This window comes from Cygnus olor, chromosome 5 (assembly GCF_009769625.2).
Source record: "Cygnus olor isolate bCygOlo1 chromosome 5, bCygOlo1.pri.v2, whole genome shotgun sequence".
In the NCBI taxonomy this organism is placed as follows: domain Eukaryota; kingdom Metazoa; phylum Chordata; class Aves; order Anseriformes; family Anatidae; genus Cygnus; species Cygnus olor.
Window position 1 is genome coordinate 28,685,908 of NC_049173.1, and position 26,630 is coordinate 28,712,537.

The 26,630-nt window shown below is 51.4% G+C and overlaps 1 protein-coding gene and 1 long non-coding RNA gene across 2 annotated transcripts in view; one reads left to right on the forward strand and one right to left on the reverse strand.

Moving 5' to 3' along the window:
* Positions 1-1,810: 1,810 nt before the first annotated feature.
* Positions 1,811-26,630, forward strand: part of CD81 (CD81 molecule) — a 30,935-nt gene continuing 6,115 nt past the window's right edge. The window contains exons 1-4 of the mRNA XM_040557419.1: positions 1,811-1,986; positions 11,575-11,689; positions 22,508-22,605; positions 25,283-25,357. Of these exons, the coding sequence (XP_040413353.1) occupies positions 1,921-1,986; positions 11,575-11,689; positions 22,508-22,605; positions 25,283-25,357 (354 nt within the window). The 5' untranslated portion in view covers positions 1,811-1,920. The remainder of the gene's footprint in view (positions 1,987-11,574; positions 11,690-22,507; positions 22,606-25,282; positions 25,358-26,630) is intronic.
* On the reverse strand, positions 8,974-22,492 carry LOC121070372. Its single transcript, XR_005820037.1, has 2 exons — positions 12,249-22,492; positions 8,974-9,464 (listed from the first exon to the last, which is right to left on the reverse strand). It is a non-coding gene; the product is annotated as an uncharacterized LOC121070372 (long non-coding RNA).

Below are 26,630 nucleotides of genomic sequence, written 5' to 3' on the forward strand. Positions count from 1 at the left end.
TATGTGGACAAAGGTTGAAATTCTTTCCCACTGGTGAGTTATGGAGGGGACTTTGCTGGGGCAGCCAGGCTTGGATGCAGTGGGTGTCAGCCCGGAGCTGGGCGATGTAGGAGATGGGGGCTGTGAACCTCCAGCCTGAGCCAGGGGAAGCACATGGCTCAGGCCTACAAGCATCCCAGAAACAGGACCACCTTAGCTCTGAGCCAAATTGTTCATTAATACAATTTTTGGAGTGCATGAGAAGTTTTGTTCGTTGTTTGCCACTTTCCACATGAAAAAAATAAAAGGAAGAAAGCAAGAAAAGAAAAGCAACAGTGACACCCCCACACCCTCCAGGAAACCCAAGCTCCCTGAGGGAAGCTTCAATGCCAACTTTGTGGCAGTGATTGCAGCTGCGGCCGCCAGCTCTCCAGCACCCAGGCATGATTTGAGCATCTTTTTTTTTCCTTTATAACCTCCGGTGCTCAGTGTGCTGCTACCAAAGGCCTTATCGGTCTGCAGCCAGCTCCTTCCTCTCCCTGCCACAAACTCCACGTTTGTTTTGGGAAAAGTTCGTGGTTTGGGCAGAAAAAAAAGATGTGTTGGGGTCCTGTGCTGTAGCGAGGGAGCGACTTTGGGATCCTGCCGTTATCCTTTGGATCAACGGGCAGGAGCTGCATGGGATTTGGGCTATTGCCACCACCTGATGGATTATTCTGATAATCTGGGCTAGCAGCTACGTGCCTTGTGAGCCTCTGGCTTCGTTGGTTAGGCCCCATGAGTGAATAGGGTTGAGAGACAAAGGGTTTATGAGTCCATGGCAAGCTCACAACGGGGGACATATTCAGCATCAGTAATGGGGGAACCAGGCCAGCTTCTGTTCACTCCTGGTCCCCACCTCCACCAAGTGCCGTAGCTGGTCCGGAGGGGTTCAGAAGGGTGTCCCAGCCAAATCATCCACCAGGGCAATGGGACAGTTTTGGAACAAATTGACTTAATTTTCAGCATGCATGTGTAGGACACATGTGCTTAGCTATCAGGTCAAACCCTGTTGAGGGGGTGTGCTCAGACCCCACCAACAGGCAGCACACGCTCTGAGGCTGCAGGTTTTAGGCTCAGAAGCTGTTCTCTGAAATGCTTCTGCTACAGGAAAGTGCCCGGGCAGAAACCGGGCATTTTTCCATGCCCAATGCTGCAATCACCTGCTGAGCTGGGTTGCCTCATCCTTTGGCTGAGAAATCCACTAAGGCAGACAGGTGTTTCTCTGAGCATCTGAAGGCACAAAAACCTATTTCTACTCTTTTTCTATGAAATATTTAGCACGGTAAAGTCCCGACTTTTATCAGAAGTCATCTTATGTTCTGTTTTGGGGAGATTGGTATCCTGGCCCCAAAGGAAACAGCCACGCCTGCTGCAAGCACAACATGGGGAGAGAGCAAGCTGCATTTCTGGGGATGCACAGATGGGCCCAAAGACTGGTAAACTTCAGCACGCTTCTGGTGCACAACTTTATGGTTTTTAACAGAAATCGCTAAGCCGCTGGGTCAGGCAGAGCCAAAATGTCAATGTGTGCCCCAAATCCCTTGGGTGGCGAGCCCTGGGCCCCCCCCAGATGGTCAGCAACTGAGCAGATCAGTCGGCTGATGAACTGGGGGCAATCTTTTCACGCAAGGCTTGGTAAGATGAGTTTTAATGTAGAGGGGATGAAAAAAAATAAAAAAGGAAAAAGCATTGGGGAAAAACAGGTAGTGCAACCATTAGGGGGAAAAAAAAAGTGGTGGGGGGAAGCGATAGGCGGCCCCCCTGCTAACCGGGGAAGAAGGATGAGGAGGAGGAGCAGGAGGAGGAAGGCAGGGGGCGGTACGGGGGCGGGCTCTCCCCGCCGCGCCGCCGCCGCCCCAGCCCGGCCGCAGAGAGCGAGCCGCCGCCGCAGGAGCCGCCATGGGGGTGGAGGGCTGCACCAAGTGCATCAAATACCTCCTCTTCGTCTTCAACTTCATCTTCTGGGTGAGCCCCGCCGAGGGGGGGGGGGGCGTCTGCCAAGGGGGCAGAGGCGCGGCTCGGCTGCTTTTAGCCGGGTTTTTTCCACTCCTCCCTCCCCCCCGTGCGAAGACCTGCGTGGTATTGTTTTTTTGTGTTTTTTTTTGTGTTTTTTTTCGGGGGGGAGAAGTGGGGGGACCGCATTTATACTTTTTTTTTTTTAATGCGTGCAAATACATCTAGATATATTTATTTATTTGTGTGCATCTACATCTACACCTAGATGGCATTTATATATATATATATATATACCCACATCTCCACACTCATATGGCATTCGTATATGTTTATATATTTACGTGCACCCTTCTCAGCAGGAGGCTGGGGGGCATTTCCTCCCCCAGACCCCCTGTTGTTCCAGTGGGGTTCCCTTCCACTGCCCAGGGGTGGATGGGGTGAGCCCCCTGCCCTGGAGGTGCTAGAGGGGAGAAGGGGCTTAAAAATAGGGGTGGCTGGGGCTGCTGCTGCCCCTCGATACCCCGCGTTCGGTTGGAGCTGGGCGATGCCTCCCAGGAAGTAATTTGGGTCTGCAGCTGTTTCCCATGGTGGGAAGGCTTGCTTCCCTGGGAAAGTTCCCGAGGAATAATTCCTCCCCAGGGGTGGCTGGACCTGGGCACAGTGGTGGCAGCAGGGTCTCCCGCGTGGGAGGAAGGTCGCCGTCAGCGGGTTTCTGCCCAGTCTTTCCCAATTCTGGGTCAGCAGCCTCGTTTTTTTCTGCCGCGTCTCAAATCCGGTCCGAATTCAGGCTCTGCTTCGTCTTTTCTCCTCCCGGGGTAGCGCTGACCGAGGGGAGCGGTGACGGCAGTGGCGTTAATTGGTACCCGATGCTCTGCCAGCTGCAGAATGCCTGCAGGACCGGCCTGCTTTTAACCTCTTCCTCCTCCTGCAGGATGGAGCCTGGCAGCCCCCTCCCCGAAATGCCTGCCCATGTCATTCCTGCCGCCTTACAGCGCTTATCCGGGGGCTTTTTCATCCCTTCTGCGCCTCGTTTCCTGCCATTCTTGCTGCTCAAGCGTGGATGCAAGGGAGGAAGGGTCTTTCGGGGGGCAGGAGAGGTGCAGGAGGCCTTTGTGTGCGGTTTACCGTACAACTTACCTTTTATTAAATCAGCGTTTTGCTTCCTTCCTGTTTTCGTTCCCCCTTATGGCTTCTGCTGCGACCTGCCGGCTCCCCGAAACGCTGCCCCAGTGCTCGCTTGCCAGCAGCTGGCTCCCTCAGGCTGCCTCCTGTGCAGATGGCGAGCCTGGGCTTCGTTAGTGCTAGCGATGCTCACTGCCAGGCTCAACAGTGGGTGAACAACAGGTCTGATGGCTTGCAGACCCTTCTGGTTTTAAGCAGAATTCACGGGGTAGCATCTTGCACCCCGCCTGGGGGGGGATGCTTTGGTCACCACCGTGGCATCAAGACCCTATGAGAACTGGCATTAGAAGGTCAGGAGCAACACCGACATCCCCCGTGCAGGGTGCTCAGGCTTTCTGCAGGGAGGCCATGCAGGTATCCCAGCCCTGGGGCAAGCCCTAAGCCGAAGGGAGGCATGAGATGCAGGATTTTGTGCAAGCAGCTGCTTGGTATGCAAGGGCTGCTGGGCTCCTCGCGCTCATTTGCTTATCGTTTGCTCGGCGCTGAATCGAGGTTGGGCGCTGCTGGTGAAAACAAGCGCGAGGCAGAGCCAGAAGTTTGGCAGGCGCAGGGGCTTCGCCGCTCGCTAAAAGGCAGCTGTCTTCGGGAGGAAGAAAGGAAGCAATTCTAAACCTTCGCTGTGTTAACAAATGAGAAAGAAACTCTGATAACTTACTGAAGTGGCCCTGTTGTCTTGCTGGAGTGTAAATAAACCAACATCCCCCGGCTTCCTCCCCCTGGCAGCACGGGGTGGGGGGTGCGGGGTGGGGGGTGCGGCTGAACAAAGCCGCTGTGTTGAAAAGGAAAAGGCTGCCCCAGTGCCAGCTCCCAGGGGCACCTCGGCAGCCTGCTTGCCTGGGATTTTTCTATTTTTTGTGTTGTTTTTCCCTCGTGCGTGTGTTTTGGGAAGAAGCAGCCAGGTTGGGCTTGGTTGTCCCCTGGAAGGGGCAAGCAGCTGTGCCGTGGTGACTCTCAAGGAGCATGCATACCATTGAGAGACGCGAGGCTTGGTAGGCTGCCCAAAGCTCTGTAAAGCTTTCAGAAGCCCCACTGCACCTCCAGCTCTTTGGTAGAGCCCTTTGGGCCCGTGGCCGGGCTCCTGGTGGAGCTTGGTGCCTGCGTCTTTCGTGGCGGCATCGCTTGGACTGAAGCTGTGGAGGAGGCCAAGGGCAGCACCTGAGGCGCCTCACCCGGTTAGCAAAACACAGAGCTGATAAGGGAAAAGGTTTCGTGCACTGCAAACTTGCCCTGAAACCTTGGTTTCAGGGAAAAAAACAACAACAACAACAAAAAACTTGAACTGTACTTCTGGTTTTCCTTGCACAGCTGATTTAAGCACTGGGTTTGGGATACTTTGAGGGATAAAGGTTTTCTGGGGGTGGCTCGGGAGCAAGCTGCCAAACGCAGGTCTTGGGGTTTTGCTGGTGGACTAGGCGGTCCTGGCTTGTTCTTCAGCCTGGAGCTGGCAGGGGCAGGGCGTGTGGTGGGGCAGAGCCCTTTCTCCACCGCACTCTTGGCAGCAGCTGCACAGACGGCTGGGCTTCGGCTGCCCACCGAAGTGAGTTGAAGCCCACAGAGCCTGGCTGGACTGACCACTGTGGCGAAGCGTCCCCGGAGAGGCTGAAGGAAGCCAGATGGCTATTTTAAAATGTAATTAAACATAACCAAGGAGAAATTGGCTTGCCCTGAGAAGGCTCGCCCAGCCCATTAGCTAATTCGGCCAGTGGCAGCCTTCCAGGTCTGGAGCAGCGCTGGCTGCTGTGCCACGGAGGCGTCTAATTAAAAGAGCTCGGTCCTAATGCCATTTTCCAGGCAATGCGCAACTATTTTCTCTTGCTTGTGTTGTCTGTGGTATGGGTAGGGTGCGAAAGAGAAGAGCAGAGGGAACACAAAAGTGAAAAACCACTGTCCTGAGAGCGAGGATCTCAAAGGAACGCATTGTGAGAAGGGTTGGAGGAACAGGTATTTTCTCATCTTGTGCAACTCTGGAAAAATCTGTTGGTCATCCTCTGGAGTCTGCACGGCGTGCACAAAGGTATCTGGCTTTGGCTTTGAGGGATGGCATCGGGGGGAGGCGGTAAGCCCACGCTTCCTCCTCTCTGGGTGGTGGTGGCGGTTCCAGGGTGACAGTTCTGCCCCCAGGGGGTGACCTCACCGCCTGGGTGCGCCGAGGAGGGCGGTGGGTGCTGCTGCCACGAGTTTAAACGAGGTGACGGAAATGAGGCGGAAGAGCTGGCGGTTAGTGTGATGTGCAGCGCTCTGAAGCACTGCTCAGAAGTAACTCGGCGGATTCGTAACAACAGCTTAACTTCTGTTTAGGCTGCAGCCCCACATGCATGCCTGTGCTGGAAACTGCTTCAGTTGTATTAGTCATAGTGTGTCACAGGCTTTTCCAGTGTGGAGCGGGGGTTTTTGTTTTTATTCTTGGTCTCTCTGGGAATTGCACACGGTGTTGCAAACGCCAAGGGCACGGTGCTTTTCCAGCATCTCCTTGCAGTGACTTGGGGTTTGGTGCGGTTGGGCAACACACAGCCCAGCGTATCTCCACGTGCCTTGGAACGCAGATATTTAATGCCTCTCTTTGTAGGGTAAGGGAAATGTTTTCTTAGTGTGTGGAGGCTCAGGACCCGGATCCAGGCTTTCCTGCTGGTGTCTCCATGGGATGTGTTTCTGGGCTCACTATCAAGTGAACGCAGCCCTACCATCACCTGCGAAACCTCTGCGTGCCGAAGCTTAGTTAACCGGGTCTTTCAAAGAGACTGGTGCTCTGTCATCAGAAATACCTGACTTCATTGCATGAGCTGCACTGAAATCACCAGGAGGCAGCATCTCTGGCAGCTGAGGGGGTTATTCTGTCTTCCTGGGGTGGTTCTTCTGCCAGCCACCTAACACTCACCTGTGCAAGAGCATGAAGGCACGCACAGCGCCTTCAGAAACACTTTGATCCTGTGATGAAAGGCGCTGTGCAAGTGCCTTTCACTGTGTTATTAAAAAGGGAAAGCAGTTGTATTACTCTTGTAGTTAAACGCTTGTGTGTGTGGCCAAATTAATTTTAAAGCGGTATCTGAAATTGTTTTTCTTTTCCACCAGGGCACTTAACCCTTGCTGGTAGATGCCGATGTGTAGGGCTGCTTCTGGCTGAGGTGGTTGAAGAGCATCCCGTGGTCTGAGCACCCTGCTGGTGCATTGGACACCGGGTTCCCGCTCTCTTCCTCCTCCTCTTCTTCCTCCTCAGGCTTTATTTGGCACCCTGCCTGCCTCTCCTCCGGGAGCATTTCTTCCAGCTTGTTTTGAGGAGCCGTGCAGTTTTGTTGGGCTGGTAACTATAGGCACCAGTAGAGGATTTAGCCCTGCTCCGTGGCTGTATTAATAGCCACTGCTGGAAGGTGGCCATGGCTGAGCCGCTCTCAAAGCAGAGTGTGGGCGCAATGGTGCCTTCCTAGCCCTGCGTGTAGAAAATGGGGCTTTCTGCCTCATTTTTGCCTCTGTTTCTGGACAGGCTTTGCCTGCGTGTTTTCTGCCGTGTGGCCTGATCTTTGCCAGTCATCAAATGTCACAGTTGCAGAAGACAGCAGAAAGGTCTCATCTGCCCTTTCCAAGAAAAGTGTTGTTGTGGCTTGCGAGTACCTGTGTTGAGTTTGACAATGAAGTTTTTACATTTTGTGACCGTCTTCAGTCCAACTGCACCTGAATTTGTCTGATTTAAGTCACTTACCCTGCTTTCATCCCCCCAAAATCTTTGCATGAGTCTGATGGGTTGGTGCTTCTGCTCATCCCATGGTCACCCCATCCTCCATGTCACTGAGCAGCACTCAGTACAACTCAGCGTGATCCACAGCACTCATATCCTTAATGGATGGTTCTGCTATCTCAACATGAGGACCACGGCAGCATCAAACCCACGTTCCTGCAGGCTGCCCTTAGCTTTTGGCATTCAGCTCTTAGCACAGGGGATACTGAGCCCCGAGCTCCTTAAGCACTTCCATGGGTGAATCTCTTCACCTTAGCTGAGAAATTCGGCTTCTGCTCTGTGGGGAGTGAGGTGCGGGGCAGGTATGCCAGCCTGGCAGTGCCCGTCCACAGCCTGCATCTACGCCTGTGCCCTGCTGCAAACATGCTCTGCTCTGGGCCCTGGATCCATCAAAGTATTGCTGCAAAACCTGCAAGGTCCTAGTGCACGTCTTGGCAGGCTGTGTGCACGTGTGGATTGCCTTTTCCAGAGATGGAGTTTCATTAATTTATGAATCTGTCTCCTTTACTTTTTGCTTCCGCTCACGCTGGATGCATAAGATGCAGCTACAAAATGATTCTTCGTTATTTATGCTGCACATACCAGATAATATGATATCTGCTTTTCCATCTAGAGCCCAGTAAGAGCTGGGAGCAAAACGTTCAACCCCAATTTAGCAATTAATTCCTGGCTGCTTGTGCGATGAGACGCTTCAGCCTTGGCAAGCTGCTTCATCCTTCCGTTCCCCAGTTCCCAGCACCCAAAGAGGGGGGACCTCTGGTTTTGCATCATCTCGGCCACTTCGCAGCTTGTGTTGGAGAGGAGCCGCGTGGTGCCGGTGCTCAGTGGCTCAGGGAAGCTGCTACAAGCAGGAAAACTTAACATCTCTAATCTTCGACCCAAATCTTAAAACACCCCAAAACATGGGCTTGGTGATGTCAGTGCTTTGTTTCTCCACTCTGGGAGGTGGTTTGGGGTCACTGTGGTGAGTCTGTCTGCAAGCAATACGCAGCCTGCCCGGGCTGTGCAAGAGGGATGAAGGCAGCATTGCTGCAAAAACTCCTTCGGTTGTGTTTTTGCTGTGCGCCCTGATGCTGGCGGTGACAGAGGGGCAAGGAAAGCGGCGTCCCAGCGGGAGGACAGGCCGCGTCCACGGGAAGCCGTGCTGCTAAAAATACAGCATTGTGAAACTGCCAGCACCCGGACTTCCCTTCTCTTCCTCGGGGTTTGGCTGCAGGATGTCTGCTGCGCTTTGGTCAAGGCGCACTATAGCTGCAGCCAGAGCTGCTTCCTCCTCCTCTTCCTCCTCCCTGCCAGGAAGCCTGGTTTGGGGGAGGCAGAGGGAAGGGAGCAGGAGGAAAAGGGGCGGTGGCGGCAGCGGAAGGGACCGAGGGGTGATGCACATCCTGGCATACGCAAGCGTCTGGGGGGCAGCGGGCAGAAGCGGGGTCATCTTGGCTATGGGGTGCCCTACGTTCAAGGGGAGAAGAGGGATACTCCTTGCACCCCTAAATCACGGGAATTTCTAGAGGAGGTGTGACCGAGCTGTGAAAGAGGAGTTATCACTGCACGTGGTGTTGCATCCTTATTATGGTGCTCTACCGGTGATGCCCCATCCCATGGATTGCACCTCTCGGGGGGCTGCTCTCCTCCCCGCCGTCCTGTGCTGGCTGCCAACAAGTCTTGCACATGCCCTGGGCAGGCAGGATCCAGCTGGAAAAGCCTGGCTGTCTGGGGAAGAAGCAATAAATCTCGGGAAGCTGGAAAAGAGCAGTAAGGAGGAAACAGCAGAGCCTGCCGCGCCACCTCTTCTGTGCTAGCACACTGTGCCCTTTGGGGTGTGAATCCCAGGGTCAGCTTGCTGTGGGTTTGCAAAGGGGCAGGGGAGGTGGAGGAGGTGTCATTTGCCCTTGGGGGTTGTTTTCTTTGGGGGTTTTAGGGATGTGCCCATGGGAATTTTAATTTTTATTTTTAAATTAAAGGTGGAGGGAATCTCAAGTACAGGGAGGAGGGAGACCCTCCATCCGTGTTAGGGGAATTGCAGGCTGGAGGGGTGGTGTTGTGGGAAGCATGTCTGAGAATAATGCAGCATGGGCGTTGCTGAAATTGCAGCTTTTACTATTGCTCTCATGGAAGCAGTCCCCAAAAATGTAAACTGAGGACTGTGAGATGTGTTTGCAATGAGCCTCTGAGACCTCACGCTCTGAAGAGCTGGGCAAGCAAAGAGAAATTCGGTAACCTGCACAGGGTGCTAGGTGCCTAGAGGAAAAAAGGGACATTTAGAAAATAAGGATATGCAACTTGGAGACCAGAAGAGTCCCCAGAGAAACTGGAGCCCCTAGATGCTATTGCAGTACAAAAGCAGAAGGCAGGGTTACCGTGACAAAGGGACGAGGCTTTCTCCTTGTTTTCTTTCCTTTGGAAAATGCCTTCGTTACATTCTGTGCTGCCTGGTGGTGGAAGGATGTATGGTTTTCATGGAAAAAGTTACTCAGCGTAGCCTAAATCCTGTTTTCATTAGTAAGTGAATGTCGTTTGCTCTTAAGAAACGCAGCTGCTGTTGGATTGAAACTTCCAGCCGAAGGTCCTTGGTGCTCTGTTTAAAAAAAAAAAAAAAAAAAAAAAGCTTTTTTTTCTGGGTTGTTCTCTTTAATGAAAAAAGAAGTTGTTCTGCTGGAAGCCAGGGTTTCTATGGCAATCCAGTGAATTTTTTTTCCTTTCCTTGCTCTCCTTCCCCCCCGTCTTGTTTCCTTCCCTGCCGAATTCCCAGCATGGCCAAGTTTCTCTCTGCATTCAGGGGACAGGGTGGACATGTCGGTGAGGGGATGTGTGCCATTTCACACCTGACGCACTGCCGTCCAAGTGTGCACACTTGGTGGTGCTGATTCCCAAAAACACTGCGGTGTTACAGTGAGACCCTTCCCCAGCTGAGTGGAGGGATGCTGCATGGCACTGAGCTTATCGTGAACCTATCGCTTTTTGGGTTTGGTGGTTTGCTTTTTGTTTATTTTTTGGAATGAAAACAAACCAAAACACCACAGATGGCTGCGATCTTTTCTTCAGCTCTCCCCACCCCCACAAGAATCCCAGATCTTTCTTTGGGATCTCTTTTCCCCCGGGAGCCACAGTGAGATCCTTAAGGGGGGCACTGATGAGTTTGGGGACCCTCCCCATCTTCCCAGAGGAGAAGCAGACGTGGGCTCCGTTATGTTCTTAAACAATGAACAAGCAGTGCCAGGCTGGATTTGGGGAACTTTCTGCCTTATTTGGAGCTGAGCTGGAGTGCTGGCTGGCTTTCATGGCTTTTTTTTTTCTGTTGCGAGGGCTGGGAGAACCGTGGGCTGCCCCGAGTGCGACAGGGCTGACAGAGCCCGCAAGCGGGGAGGTTGCACTGGTCGCTGGGGCAGGAGCATTAAGGGTGATTACTTCGGAGGCAAAAGGAGAGAAGGGCTGGCAGAACCTCTCCTCCTCATCCTCCCAAATTGCCAGGTGGGGTTGGTGGGGATTTTTTGCTCTGGGAGCCGCGAGGTGAGCTTGCCCTGGGCATTTTGCATGGATGGTGTGCACTCGCCCAAGCTCCTGTGGCACCCCAATAAAAGAAAAAAAAAACTCTTGGTTGGGGTTTGCAGAAGTTAGCAAGGAAGAAAAACGCACATTGACCTCAGGAGGAGCAGAGCTAGGCAAACACAGGGAGCCTTTTTTGGAAATCCCAGTCCACATGTGTTCACTTGGGCTTGCACAGCTGGAGACTTTGCACTTTTGCTCAACAAAATCTGTTTGTTTTTTTGTTTGTTTTTTTTTTTTTTTAATGTGACCTTCATGCTCACACCTGACCCTGCTCAGACTCTCTTACAAAAAACTTCTGTAACTGCTTCTGTACTTTTCAGTAGTTATCTTCCCATTTCATGTGGGGGCTCTTTTTAAAAACAAATGGCTTGAAGGATTTAGGACGCTCACATGGGCAGACGCGTCCAGCAATTCTTAGCCTTAAGAATTTCAGTCACTTTTTTTTTTTTTTAACCTGTGTTTTTATTTTTCCCCCCTCTCTTTGATGGTTTTAAATGAAAGGGATGTCAGGGATAACACAGCGGGTTCTGCTGGAAGCCTGCTCCTGTCCCCCATTTCCATTCCCTGCCCTCTCCCCTAGAAGAGAAAACACTAAGGAAGCCATTCATAACATTTTCCATTACCTGAACATAATGTACAAATTTTATTTTTTTCCCCAGCTTTCTGGGGAAAGGAACAAGTCCCTTTGCCAAATGCTGCTGAGGACGGGCATTTCCCTGTCTGTCATCAAGTTTGATGGACTGGTTTATAAATCCCTGCGGGTATAGCTAGTTGTATTGGTTTTGCTTTTAAACAAAACCCACGACCCTGTTTGTTCGTTGCAGATAAATGAAATCAGGTGGTAACAGCCTGTTGGGAGCAGAGGGTAATGAGGGTTGATCCTGATTTCTGTCGAAAATCCCCTGGGTTGCACACCTTGTGCTTCAGAGGTGAGACTGAGCCTTCCGTGGTAGCCGAGTGATAAAACAGCTCCAGAAAGGAAACCACGGGCAGGAGCCGGGAGGCACTGTGCACCTGCTTGGGATGAGGGCTGCTCCTAACGCTGTGCAGGGTGTGTGAGTCACGGGGCGTACGGCTCAAAGCTCCTGCACGAGAGGTTTGGCTGTGGGTAAAGCGTGCTCCCTCTGCTTTCTCCCCAGCTGGCCGGAGGGATCATCCTGGGAGTGGCCCTGTGGCTTCGCCATGACACGCAGACCACCAGCATCCTCTACCTGCAGCTGGGGGACAAGCAGGCCCCCAACACCTTCTATGTCGGTGAGTAGCAGAAAGCAGAACTAAAAATACCCAGCGCTTCCCCGATGTTCCCCTACTATGCGGACCAAGGCCTTGATTAAATGCCAGCCGTACCTGAAAGGTGGAACCTGAAGTTACGGCAGCTAAAAGTGCAGGGGGACCTTCCTTTCATCACTGGGTAGCGCCTTTTGTCAGTCTCTCCTGGGGAGAGGGTGCGTGACTGGGGATCAGGGAGGCTTGTTGTAAGCGAGTCTCCTTTCCTCTCCCAGCGGGACATGAAATCGCTGAAGGAGTGGCTGGCAGTGGAAAGGAAAACTTGGAGAGTTCGTGACTCATGTTCTCCAGGAGGGGAAGGTGGAATGTCTGGGTATGGTTGAGCGTGATCTTTATTAATTTGACAGCATGCTGGCTTGCAGGAAGATGAAACCCATATTTTGCCCTATTTTCCAGTGATCCCTGGTGGGCGAGGGAGAGTAGCTTTTGCAGGCTGTGGGGCAGGACTCAGGGTGCGAGCAGCCAGGAAGGGGTGAGGGCCGGTCCCTCCTGAGTTCCTTGGATAAGAGGCACAGAGAGCACATACCTGTATGTCATGGGAAGGAGGAGGTTTGAGTCTTTTCCTTTCCACAAATGAAAATTGGTCCCGATGCTGTGCTTTTCCCCCATGGGGTTGAGGGGAGCATCCGTCCTGCGCAGTGGTGTTCCCTTATGCCTGAAAGACCAGTTACTTGCTGAGAAAAGATTTCTTTTAAAAAGATTTTTTTTTAACATATTTAGGAGCAGGAAGGCCAAAAACCACTCCTCACCAAAGGGTGCTGGTGGGGTTATTCAGGTGGACAGAACCCCTTCTAGCTTTGAGGATATAGGTGTAGGAAACATGCAGAGCTGGACCCACCTAACCAATGTCCTTGTCTTGCCTGTAGCTGGAGTTACCTTCCTGGAAGGATTTCTCTGCAATTTGCTCTCCTTGCCCATCAAGCAGCATGCCAGAGCCCTTTTGCCCAGCTGCTCATGCTGTAAGCAGCAGCGGGTTTTGCACGGCAGCTGCCTGCTCCCCCCGCCTCATACCCAGAGCTGTATTTAGAGCATTTACCCTTTGTATGTTTTAAACTTTTAAAAAAAAAAAAAAAAAGAGAGAGAGAGAGAAAGAAAAAAAGTTAAACTCCTTCCTTTCCAGGAACTGGTCCAAACATCTCCTTCCTTCTGAGGCCAAACTGATATGTCCCAAAACACATTTCTCCCAAAACCTGGGAGCATCCTTTGCTTTTCAACCCTTTTTTGTTTCGTTTTCGTCCTTGGCCGTTGCTATTTAGATGGCAATGAGGAATGCACTGCAGGAGCAGGATGAGTCCCACCACCTCGCTGGCTTCCTGGTGCGTTGGACATCCCAGCCCCGAGGCTTTCTGTCTTTTTTAAGTTACACTCAGCAACAGCTCTGCCCAGATTCTTTCTGGCGGCTGTAATTTCCATGCAGTAATAATAGCAGAGCATTTCTTTCAGCTGCTGCCTCTTCTAGCCAGCCCTCTTGAGCCTGAAGTCTGGGATTCCTTTTTTTCCTTTCTTTTCCTTTTCCCGCCCCCCCCCCCCCCCCCCCCCCCCCCCCCCCGACAACTGACACTCCCTGCAAAGAGGCGCACGCCCTCCTCTTTCTGTCTGCTGTCCAACATCCACATGCACACGATGTTCCCACTTCGGGAACCTCTCTCTTAAGCCCAGGGCTGGCCTCTGGAGCTGTTTTTTTTTCCCCTTGCAAACTGCTTTTTGGTGCCTGGTGCATCCCAGGATCTGTCGGGAGGCTTTTAAAGCCAGCCAGGCTGTGCTGTGGGACGGGGGAAGCAATAAAACCCTCAGAGGAGGCAAACGTGCACAGTGGGGTTTTGTACTTAGGGAGGGGGGAAGCGGCACTTTGCTGGCTCCTGGTTTTTCCTCTGTGTCCTTTCCCCCCCCAACAAAAAAAAAACAACAGTTAAAGCTGGTTCGTAAAGGCTGCTTCTCCCACGTGTGTGTTGGGGGAGAGGAAAAATAATTAATGTTGCATGCCGGATTGGACAGCGATGGGGAAATAGGAGGAAGGGGATGTGGGGAGCGAGGCAGCTGCCAGGGGCACAAGGCGCGATGCTTATCTGCCTCTAGCCTGCTGCAGGGCTTCGCCTCTGCCCAGAAATAACCCGGGTTTCCACCACAGCCACCTCTCCTCCACCAGCTCCCCAGCCCCGGCTGCAGAGCTTGCAGGGCTTTTTCCGGGGATTGCTCACGAGACATCTGATCCTGAGCACTTGTTGCAGCCTCTGCTCATGGCATTCCCCATTTGGCCGGGGGAGCTCACGCCACTGCAAACGGCTTGTTAACTGCTTTGGTGCTTCCTGCTGGTCCTCCTCCTCGGTTTGGTTATAGTTGTAAATCCCAAGCCCATCCTGCCTCTCAGCCATGGATATTGCTTCTGAGCGTATGGAGGCTGTGAGACATGTTGATACCAGGTCAGAAACCATCATTCAAGATAGCTAGCAGTATGGATGAGTTGGATGCTGACAACTGGTTAACTATTTCTTAGGTATCTATTCATCCACTGTGTAAAGTCCCATTATTTTTTATTATTATTTTTATTTTTAAAAGTGTGATGCAATGAGCTATGAGAGCCCCTGCCGCCGGATTGTCTCGCCGACCCAAAATAGGAAATCTGCATCCAGCTGCTAATAGCAAGGGATGGAGCAACACGACCCAGTGCTTTGATTATCTTATCCCTGGGAGCGGGGCCAAGCCGCGAGGAAGAGTGCCAAAACATCCAGATTTGGGGTGCGGTTTTCCATGTAGCTTTGGGGGTGGGAAGAGGGTCGGCTTTACTTCTGTTGTAGTTTTTCCCCCTGGCTTTTCACGTTTTGTTAGGAACTCCTCGGCTGGCTTGCATCTTGTCCCCGGAGCACAGCGGCACCGGCGCTGCTTGGGAGGGGTGTGAGGATTCAGACAGGCACGCAATAACAGATTAAATTTGGACACGGAGGCTGTCGCTGTCACTCCCTTTCTCCGCCATCCTGCTGGGTATCGCTGCCTCAGTAGAAAGTTGAAAAGCGATGAATTATTTTTTTGTATTTGGGGCTCTTTTCCCCTAGCAGCCAGGCTGATTAAGGTGGCAATTCCAGGTCTGGCTCCCAAGTAGCTACACGTCTGCCCTTGAAGTCATCAGGATGTGATCCCCACCGCTGGCGAGCTTTAATGGGCATCCTCGTCCACAGCATTGCTTTTCACAAGTACCTTCAGGGGGTTGTGCAGGCCTCAGGGGGTCTGATGCTTGCATTAAAGCATATTTAGCAGCGTGCAGGAAGGAATCAGGACACATATCTGAGCTTCCCTGGGGTTTCCCGCTGTCCCTGTGGCATGCAAGGATGCTCCTAACCATGGGTTCCAGATGTGGCCAGCAGTGCAGAGCACCCTGGCACATGCTGAGCAGTGCTACATCATCCAAACAGCATTGGCAAAGTGATCAGCAGGGTGCTGTGCTTTCTGCCCACAGCAGTGGCTTTTTTTCTTAATTACCCTTTTCAAGGGTAATTGGGCAAAAAGCAGCCATTTTCAGGGCTTCAGAGATGGGATTTTTGTTGCAGAGGAATTCCCATCTTCATCCCCATCCCTCCAGAAACACTAGGCAGCTTGTAAAGTTGGCTCCAACGTACTATGGCAGGGGGTTAAACTCAACAGCAGACCTTTGGCTAAACTGCTCATGGAAGGGCTACAAGAGCCCAGGAGTCCTATTTCTAGGTCCTTGTGCTCTTCTTCAAGGCCCAGTGTGTCAGTGGTTTACCAATGGAAGTGCGAACAGTGGCCAGGCATGCACGCTCGGAAGTGGAAACCAAGCACAGCGAGCAAAATGGGCAGTTGCAAAAATAACATGTATGTGGTTGTTTGGTTTTCTCCAGTAGAAGTACATGCATTTTTTTGTCTCTTGGAAATGAGCCTATTTACAGCTAAGGACAATTTAATTATTTAATCCCCTAAAGAAAAGAAGACTGAAGTTTGCTGGTTCTAGATTTTCCTTTAATCACTGACAGATCAACTTCTTCAGTATTGAAGGAATTCTTTTTAAAGTAGTAGTTTTAGTGGAAAACACTTTGTCAATACTTCCTTTTAAGTGTTTGGCTTATAACATTTATCTGACAGTAATTATAACACTTTTCTGTATTTTTAGCACAAAATTCAGTTTCTATTAAAAAAGCCACTTATATTTCCCCGTATCCCTTCATTGGGACCAGCTTCTGAGGATCATTTACTCTGCAAGCTAAAATTGGTTATGACTTAGGGCTGCTTCCCTCCTGGCTTTGTAAGTCTTTACTTAAAATTGGTGACAGTGAGTTATTTTGGGTTCAGACCTACCCAACTGCAAAACAACTTGTGTCATCACCTATTTGGGTTACGTTCAGACAGGCAACCTTGTTGCCTCTAACATGCAGCCAATCATGCTCCTCAGGCTTCTGAGGATGCCAAAATAAAGAGCAGAAATGCAGGAGGGGTTGTCCAGGAGCGCAGAAGGATTTAGGTGAGCAAGCTTAGATGCCACTGAGTCCCTGAGGCTGGCAGCGTTGTCCCCTGTGGTGATGGTGGGAGAGTTAAGGTTACTCCAGCCATCGGTTGTTTCCACGGTTGGTCCCGAGCAGGGTCTGTAAAGGGAAGAGCTTTGGTTCCTGCTCAGAAGGGATCCCTGTTAGATCACCGGGGTGCACCAAAGACAGGTGAAGCTCAGAAACTCCTCAGTCCTTCAGATCCACGAGTAGTGATTCTCCTCCCTTGTCCCCTTCCATTGGCTCTGCCATGGGGACCTGTGTCAGCCATAATGTCTTGCTTTCCAGAGCTGCTTAAATGAGTTTTCCTGTGAAAAGCTGCCACATGTTTAGGCATACGATGTCCACAGGACATCCTCCAGCAGATGTCCAGAGGTGGTCTAGTTTGGGGCAGCAGAGGATAGCTCTGGGCCTTCGGTGCTGTTACCATGGGCTGTTGCAGTGCCAGAGGCCTCCTGCCAGCTCGCACATATGTGCCAATGTTTGGAAGCTGAAATCTCCACCCGATGCTTCCCATGTAGGCAGAGCAGAAGAAATCTGACTGTAGCACCTCTGTGGGATCACTTAGGATATGGGTGTGCACGCATGTGGGCGCTGGTTTGGGTTTTCTCCACTCTTTCCCTTTGCTTTTACAACAAAGGCATGACCTTTGCTTCCTTCCCGCGTTACTCTTCCCCACAAGGGCAGCGTGTACGTCCTTTCGTCTCCGCATGTGTACCACGCGAACCCTGGAGAGCTTTCCATGCTTTGCGACAGTGGTGCTCCATCTGGAAGGCATTAGCAGCCATGGAGCAGCAGCGTTTTTCTTAGGAGAGGGAGCAGAGGGGAAGGAGCTTCCCAGTTGTCACCAGCAAACCCTTTGCTTTTCCCTTCTTTCGCCCTGTTTTCAGGAAAGCGCTGTTGGTCCTGCTGGCACCATGAGATAGGGGTGAGACTCCAGGGCTGGGAGGACCTGCTGCGCCAATTCCACGGGCAGCTGGACAAAAATGTGCGGGAGACCCACCCTCACGGGCTGCCACATGCAGCCATCCCTTTTCCACCCGGTTGTGGAGGGACTTCCCACTCCCTGCCCTCAGGCTGAAAGGAAGCAGGTCACAACCAGGACTTTTTGGCTCTGGAGATGGTGTTCTTCCAGGATTGGTGCTGCAGGGTAGGAAGGAATCTCCTTCCCACCTCCAAATGACGGTGCCACATTCAGAATCTCCAGACAAGGCCCCACTGCAGCACTCCCTTTCTCCCTGGGAGGCTCACAAAGCCCTTGCGTTCACAGAGTCCAGGAGCCAATCTGTCCGAGGATGAAGACAAAAATCTCTTCTTCCCTCCCCACAAAGGCTTTGGGAGCCCTGGCCCTGCAGCTCCATGCAGGAGGAATGCCTCTGCTCTCTTCCCCCCTTCTCAAAGTGCATCCCCGGGGGGGTGGCAAGCCTTGGAGAGCCGCGAGGGTTTCCCAGGAAGAATGGTGTGATGCTGGGGATTTTTCTTTTTTCTTTTTTCTTTTTTTTTTTTTTTTTTTGCTTTTCTTTTGGAAACATTGCCATGGTGACCTGTGGGGGAAGAGACTGGCTTCCATTAGCTTAATGAGTTAAAGCTGGCGAGAGAGAGGAGGGAAATGGAGGGGGGGGGGGGGTAGGTGGGAGTGAGGATGCTGTTTGAGAATGCCCCTGCCTGGAGCCACGCAGCCTCATGCACAAGGGGAGGGCTGGCTTGTGTTGACCCTCCTTGCTTCAGAGGGATTCTGCTGTGCTTCTTCCTCTTTTTATTTGTTTTTATTATTATTTCTTCTCTGTTTTTTCTATTATTTTTTTTCCTACCCAGCAGGGACAGGACATGGGTTTTACAACCCTGTGGGTGCCAGCAATGTGGCTTTAATGCTGGGGCAAGCAGTGACATTTAACGCTGCCTTTTTCTATCCCATCCCTGCTCCCAGCACCGAGCATCCTGCTTTCTACCTGGCCTGGAGGCATCATCTCCACAAGATGGGACCTAAGCTGGCCTCTTGATTGCTTTTTTCTCCACCCAGCACCATCCAGAGAAAAGTGCTTGGTGGCTCAGTCCCCTGTGTCTGAGGTTCAGGTGCTAAAGCTTGAGGAAGTCCCCACCACCCAAAGCAGCATGTGCTGGATGAGTTTTATTCTGCTGCTGCAGCTTTTTTGGTGATTTATGTTCTGATGCTCTGGAGTGGAGAGGTCATATCGTGGCTGTGGTGCTGCTGCTTTGAATTAAGATGGGACCCTGAATCTCTTGGTGGTGCCAAGGTGAAATCGAGTCTGGGTGGCCCCATTTCCTGAAGCTTTCTGGTTTTCCTCTCACAGGGAGATAACGGGGGACTCGGGGCCCTGGTTTGTGTGTGGCAGCTTCCTGCTGAGAGCGGTGCCTTGGGGTTCAAGTGGTGCTATAGGGATACTCAGGGCGGTGGGACCATGAACACCTCCAAGTGGTTCTCTGGAGTTCCCAGGGTGTATCGTGCTTCACTCAGAGGGGACGGGATTGCTGCAGGCGTTTTGTATTTTATACCTCTCTGCTTTTATCCTTTGTTTATGATAAACAACCTTTCTTGTTTTAAAAACCCTGCGGAAGCTGCCATGCAAATGCACAAGCGAAATGCGAAAGGCAGATGGAGCTTTGCTCAGGCACAGTTGTGCCAGCAGAGGTGTGGGCACTGCTTCTGACCGAGGTATTAAACATTTCCATCCAGGACAGGCTCGCAGGAGTTAATCCGGTCTCTGACACTGCAGCAGTGAGGAGGCTCGGGCTGGGGAAGTCTGGCCTGACGTTACAGAGGACAATGCCCCATTCAGGGTGGGCATGACAACTGTCTTGCTCACAGACACCCAAACCGCGCTGTCCATCATCATCACCACAGGCTGCCAGGAATGAAAGCGAGGATGTGTCAGGCTGCTTTCTGGGAAAGGGCTTGGTCATTCCGGGCTTTCTGTCAGATAGTGGTCCTGCTGCCTGGTGACTCCCTCCATCCAGGCTGGAGGGAGAGATGGGGCACCGGCCCCTGTCCGTCGAGGGAAGGGACGGGTGTGGGAAAACACTCGTGACCCAAAGCGTGTGGTTGGGTGTTTTGGTCGTATTTGTTGTTGTTGTTTTTTTTTTTTCACATGCGGCATGGAAATGTTCATTGTACAACACCGTATCATTTGTGTATTTTGTGCTAGGTTTTGGATAAGCCCCGGAGCTGAGTCCCACTGTATTGCATCCTCATAGGATCTGTTTGTTGGTGAGAAAAGGGGACGCCATAAGGGCCATTTGTTTGTGCCCCACACTGAAGCTGGTTTTCATCCCAAAAACCAGACACATCCTCTGAGTGCTGGTCAGGAAGCAGTGTGTGGGACATGGGGCTGGTGGTGTGGTAGTTGTCCATCATGACCTTTAAATGAAGCACTGGAAGGAGCTGGTGGGTGTCTCTTACGCTCATGGGTGTGCACTGGCCGTTGGGTTCCCTGCAGCATTTCAGGCTCCAGCTGTACTGCATCTGTCTGAAGCCAGGGTGGGCAGCACCAGTGGTGGCTGAGGTGACTTGTCCCCTTGCCCTCGGCCCAGTTGTCTGCTCTGTGCTGACCTCATGGGAGCAGAAGTCAGAAGCTGCTGCACTCAGGTATGAGCAAAATTGATTTTGCCAGAGACTTGTGAAGAAGACTCTTCCATGGAGTCACCCAGGGCTGTAAGATGGAAAAAGCTGATGCTGTTTGGGTTGGAAACCTAAAGCCTCAGCATCACTGGCACAAGTTGAAGGGGTGAGGGCAGTAGCATATTGCAGTGATAGTAAGCCGGCTTTTTTTTTTTCTTTCTGAGAGACCACATCGTTCTTCTCGAAACAGCAGTTTTGTTGCTTCCGAAAACCTCCATCAGGCTCTCTGGTGCTTGGCAGGCGTCCAGCAGCCGGCCTTCACTTTCCAGGATGCATTAATGCCTTCCCATCACCCCCAGCCCCTGCAGGGCCATTTTCCCATGCACACCCCAGCCCACTGCCTCTCTGCCTGCCTGCCGCAGACGGTCCCTTGGTGGCCACCGTCACACACCTTGGCATCTCCAGCCCTTGGGAGAAAACCGCTTTGTTCCACCTCAGGCAGGTCCCCGCAGCTTTAGCTGCTGGCCTGGCCTTTCCAAAAAAAACTCCCCAGGGGTTTCTCTTGCTCGTTTTTCCCTCTCCTCACACCTTCAAGCAAGGAGCTGTTGTCCTGTCCCTGCTTGGCGACCTTCAGGCAAGGTCCCCCGCCTGTTGGCTGGGTTTTGTTGATACTGAAGACCCCTTGATAGGCATCAGGAGGTGCCACTCATGCGTTTTTCCCCTTTCGCTTGCAGTATGCAGCAGCTTGCTGTGAGGATGTCGGTGTCACCAGCAGCGAGCGCCGTCAGGTTTTGTGAAGAGGGACATCCTGCTGGGTCATCTAGCCCCATTGTGCCGCGCTTCCCTTGCATCTGGCTTCCTCCCTCCTGCCTCCCACTAAATATAGCCGGGGACATTGTGCGAGTGCCGGGCGGGTGAGAAGCGCTGTCCCCTTGCTTGGGGACAGGAGGGTCCCAGCAGTCAAGCGGTGCTAGTGGCGTTTCCCTTGCCAAGTGGGGTGGCTTTTGTTTTAAAAAGGGAAGGCTCGGGAGACGAAGTTGACCCTTCCTGAGCTTGCAATATCCGTTAAGGGGGTTAAACATGCTGGGGTTATTATTGTGTATCGGGTTTTTAGAGGAGGGTTTGCCTTGGTTTAGCTCTGCTCTCACAGAACTCGGTTGTGTCATGCATGCCCGTTAGACTTTACACATAAATTATCAGATGATTGCTTAAAAGCTACAAAGATAAGAAAAACCTTGGGCACGATGGGTACATAAAATGCAGTTTTGATCTTGTTTGTACTTTAGTTCTGATCCTAAGAGCTGACTGGCTGATTAATAACTATAAACATGTTTAGACTCCTAGCAAAATAAAACACTTCGTTGAAGGGATGTCTCTCTCAAGCACTGGGAAGATTTGCTGTATTGCTGTTAGCTTTGAGATGCTTATATATTTATAAGCATAAACATAAAATATCTTCTTATTCAGATTTTGATTTTTTCTCACTTTGGGTTAAAAATGACTGCGGTCTTGCGTGATGTTGAATTATTTCTTTGATTATTTTTTGCACACATCAAGTTGCTTTGGAACAGAAAGTGGAATTCGCTTACGAAATAGTAGACCCACAATACTTGAGAATGTTAGTTAACTAAAAATACACTAAACGTACAAGATACATGAGGAGAAAGCTGTGTATTTTGGAAAAGGAGACACTGTAACCAAGCTGGTAGCATTGCGTGGCTTGGGAGGGAAAGCGTTGTGGCTGTGTACCTCAGCTAAGTGCTTGGTTCCTGAGTGAAAATGGACTTTCGTTCCTCCGTTTTCTGAGCTCTCCCTGCCTTGTTTCCAAGCCTTGAGTTAGTCAGGGAGCAAGCTGACTGTGCAAATTTAATAAGTTGAAATAAAAAAAAATCTCTGTGGAAGAACCTTTGAGAAACAAAGGCTAGATTATATTAACTGGGATGCTTAAGCAGCGCTTTTCCCTTGGTTTTGTGGCTTGTCTGTCTCTGAAAAGTTAGCAGGATAAATATTTGTCTGATGTTTAATCTAAACAAGCCATATGCCTTATTGTTTGTTTAAAAAGATACGTTAACTAATCATTTTTTATCTCCTCTGCTTAAATATTTAAAATAGGATGCCATGGGAACTCCAATAATGCAGCTTTCAGGACACTGTAAAGCCTTTGTCTTCCTTGCTACACCCTCTTCCTATCATTGATCGAGCTCTGTGTGTTTCCTGTGATTTTGGGGGTGGCTGCTTTTTCAAGTTTCAGTATTACTACCTTCAAGTGCTTTGAGGTCTGACTGGTGTAAGTTGTGTGATTTGCGTTGGTGCCTGGACCAGCCATGAGGTCTTGGCTAGTGCAGAGGGAACACCTGTGGGCAAATTCACCCCAAATGAGCTTACTGACGGTGATAATGTTTATTTTAATGGGAGGAACAATAACAGTGGCCTGAAATAGGGTCTGAACTCAGGTAGCTGTGGACCACTTCCACCAGCCCATCTCGGTTCACACCTGGGGACACCAGCGTCAGCAGAAGAGTAGCAGAGCAGAAAGCAGGGTGAGACGCGGTGGCTTTTTCTGCTTCTGCCATGTCCGCAGCCACCTCTCCTGCTCTCAGGGCTTAATTATGCACACCTGTAATTAGCTATGGAGACAGCATGCCTGGCGCAGTGGTGGGATGCTTCTTCAGGAGGCTCTGCAGTAACGTCTTTGCCTCTTGTTCTCCCTTGCAGGAATCTACATACTGATTGCGGTCGGTGCTGTCATGATGTTCGTGGGCTTCCTGGGATGCTACGGCGCTATCCAGGAGTCTCAGTGCCTTCTGGGAACGGTAAGGGGCTCAGCACTGTGAGGGCACGTGGCCACTGAACCACCTTTTTCTTACCCAACATCCCCTACAGCTTCCTGTTTTGGTCTTGGTTTCAAGGCTGTCTGTGGGGAGTTCAACACTTGTATGGAGTCATCTAATATTTTTACCTGTTAGGGCTAGGAAACAGCAGAGATTTTCCACAATATGTTAGCGAGGGTGTCGAGGTAAATCTTGGGAAAACCATTACTGAAGCACTACAGGCATCCTTGATGACAGGCAGCAGCTTGGGATATCTGGCACAGGATGAGCTCAATTGCACAAGCTGCAGCTACACCAAAAGCCTTGGCTTTGGGGGCGAGGGAGACCCAGTTATTTTTAGCAAGTTCTCGCACGTGGTTCGGGTTTAAACCAGATGCCAGACTCCGTTACCATTACCAGGCTCTGCCAGCCTCAGGGAGAAGCTGGCTGGAAGTGGCCACGTTCACGAGCCACCACGTGGGTGTCCCCATTCTGCAGCCCTTGGGACAACCCTGTTTTAGGGCTTTCTGTGATTTATTTTTTTTTGAATTTATTTTGATTTTTTTCCTCTCCTCCCTCCCATAGCAGAGTTGTATGCAGAAGAGGAGAGTGCTGGCACGTACATATCTGCTCTCGGGCTGTTATTGAGGCATGTCAGAGCTTTTGGCACGTTGTGCTTGAGAAGGCAAGAAATAGCACCAAAAACAAAATAAATTGAAGGGATTAAAAAAATACATAAAATTTGGAGGGACTTTCCAGCACTTGGCTTTGTTGAACTGGAAGATTGTGGTCCAGTGACCTGTGGGTGTGGACTCAATTGGGACGGAGGGAACTAGCTTCTTGCTCTGCAGATTGCTTCACCTCTGGTTCCTTCTTTTTCCACATTGGCAAGAAGGAGGGGGGCTCTCGTCAGCTTTAATAAAGCGCTTTGGAATATCATTGGGTGAGAGCTGTGGCAAGAGTTTACAGGCGTTACCATTGCTGCCGGGAATAGGAGGAGTCAGTGTGCAAATCCAACAGTGATAGTTGTAGCAAGGTCTGACAGCTTTGGATTGTTGTTTTTGTTGTTGGTTTTGTTGTTGTTTTTTTTGTTAGCATGAGCTATTACAGACCCTGAATTTCCCCTTGCTCCCTCTTGAAGTTGGAAAGAGGATTAGGAGGGCAGATGGCACAAGGTACCTGCAGCTCAGCAGGGGAACCGGCTGCTTCAGCTGCAGTTAGCAGCTCTAGCTGCTGCATGCTGCCCATCTTTGCTCACACCTTGGCTTGCCAAGGGGAGGCTGGAGGTGCCTCCTGATGACGCTTTCTGCTGGCCAAGGCTCCCTCCAGGCTCCAAGGACATTTCCAGGCAGCATCCTTAGGGTGCTCCTCAGGAGTGACCGGGACCACCTCCGCGCTCCTGCCCAAGAACAGCTCTGTGTTTCCATGGTGTTTCCATGGTGTAAAGCTGCATCTTCAGCATTTTACATCCAGCTTGCAGAAGCGTACTTGCAGAAAGATGGATCTCCAAATCTGGGGCGAACAAGCCAACCTTCACTAGAGGGTAACCACTGCAAGAGTGAGCCCTAGTGCTTAACCAGAGTATTACAGTGGCCTCATGCTTGTGGTTTAGGGTGATGTGGGTCCCAGTCTCCCACGGGAGTTCCTGGGAAACCAGGGACAGATAAGTATTTAAATAGGAGTTGGTTGTTCTAGGACAAAGATGTTTGAAGTCCTTTCCTGCAGGCAGGTCAGGGGTCCTGTTCCCATTGTGGTGATATCCCTTTGCTCTTCATGAGAGTAAGGCCAGCTTGTAGCATTGTTCTGGAAACTCCTGGTTGCTCTGCTGTGGAAGAAGAGGTCCTGAATGTGTCTTAAACAGACACTGCCCAGAATCTGGGGCTGTTTCCCACCCCATACTGTGATCTTATGTCCTCTCCTGGCTACATTCACCTCTTTTACTTGTTTATTTCCATGGGGCTTTTCTTAGGAAGAAGCCACTGAGCGTGATGTGGTTGCAGAGGTAACGTGTGGAGCATACCTGCCCATGCCTTCCCAGTTGGCTATGATGTATGGGCTCTACAGCATCCCATGTCCAGTCTATTGGACCTCCCATCACATTACTGGGATATGAACAGAAAGATGGAGGAAGGCTTGGGGCGGTGGCGGGGAGGAGGAGGAGTGTTGGGGTTGCGCTAACAGGGTGAGGCTGTGGGAAAACATCACTGCTAGTATTTATGCAAAAATCTGCAGTAGCCTTGCAGGGCTGAGAATGCCAAGAGAGCTGGCCATAAATCATACCCTGCAGCTCCTCAGCAGCCGAAATGTGCTTTTAACCCTGTGCTGGCAACTCCTTGTCCTGGGAGCATCTGTGGCAGAGCAGGAGGCTGGGCTGGATGTTCCTGCAGCCACGTCAGGAAGGGCAATTTGTCTTGTGGTGTGCAGGGCATCCTCATGCCTGAGGGTCCCTGTGTGGGAGAGGACTCTGATTGTCCCTTCTTGGCTGTACCGGTAGAAAGTTTGGGCACAGGGTGGCATCTGATGAGTTGTAGGAAAATGTGCTTGGGCAACGTGTGTGTATGAGAGACCTTCCTCTGATCTCCCCCATCAGAAGTGCTGCTCTGCACCCCTACCTACCTTATCACTTCTTTTTCCTGTAGCCAAGTGTACTAAGCATCCCTCTCCTGATTTGTCTCCACAGTTCTTCACTTGCCTGGTGATCCTGTTCGCCTGCGAAGTTGCGGCTGGAATTTGGGGATTTGTCAACAAAGACCAAGTAAGGCGACCCTAAAACCTGTGGTGTGGGGCTGGGAGGCTGGGGCGGGAGTACAGTCCCGGACTGAGTCCCAGGAGCTGGGATTTGCTGCGTGACCTGGGTAGATAACTTAACTCCTCTTGGCTCGGCTGCTAACCTTTAAATGGGAGCACTTGATGGGAATGGCTGCCCCATGCTGTATGTGGTGCGATGTCTGGGATAAAAATAACTCCATCTGGCTCGGGTTTCCTCCTTGCTGCCAGCCACAGCAGGAGTGAATTCGTGTGTGAAGTTGAGGAGGAAAAGCTACCTGCACACCTGAGGTGCCAAGGAGCAAAGCACAGACCTGGCCATGTGGGAAGGAGGTGTCACCAAGTACCCAGGCTGAAACCAGCAGCTTTGCACCTCTCTTCCCGCTGCCTTCCCTACGTTCGCTCTCACATTTGCAAGGTTTGGTCCAAAAACACCAGGCTGTCTGTCTGTGTGTGGGAACCGGGGCCATCCTGCAGCAAGCAGAGGGCTGGGCATCCACCGCTTGGTCAGTGCGGGCTTGGGGAAAGAAGGGGATTTACTTCTGCTCACAGCTACGTTAGGCTCGGTGGTGGAGCAGCAAATGTGTTTACAAAGAAATGTAAGGCAGCTGTGGAAGTAGGTGGTGGCCAGCTCAGCTTTCACTTGCATTTAGGACAGAGATGACCAGCTCGGCTGTGAATGGAAACACCCTTGTAGTGATTCATGGGAGAGCATGACTTCACCAGCATAAACTCTTCCGTGGCTAACCGTATTACTATGCAGGCAGGGTGCTGTTCCCTAGCAACTTCGGTGAGCTAATTAACCGTTGCAGATGTTAGTTTGTGAATCCTGAGGAGCCCAAGATGCGCAATTGAAATGACACAGAAAAATGAAGGCTGGGTAAGGAGGGAGCCTGTGGCTGTTGCTCTCCATGCCAGGGAGAAGGCACCTGGATATCAGAGCATAAAGTGGAGAAGTGTAGGATTTGCCAGTGTGAAAAGAATGACTTCAGCCACCTAAAATTAATTTTGCATTTTGAAATGAATGGTAGCAGTCAGTTGGCCCCGTCTGCCTTTTAGCCGCGATGAATGGGCTGTTTGGACGTCACTGCTAGCAAGGCAAGCAGCTTGCTACTCCCCCAGCGTGGCTGAGGGCAGCTTACGAGCACCAGGGGCTAGGAGGGAAGTGCTGGGTGCTCCCGGCCATACAACGTCACTCTCAGGGGACACCCAGTGGATAAGGTGGGAAGTCCCCTCGGGTTTACAGCCCTGGCGAATAGTCT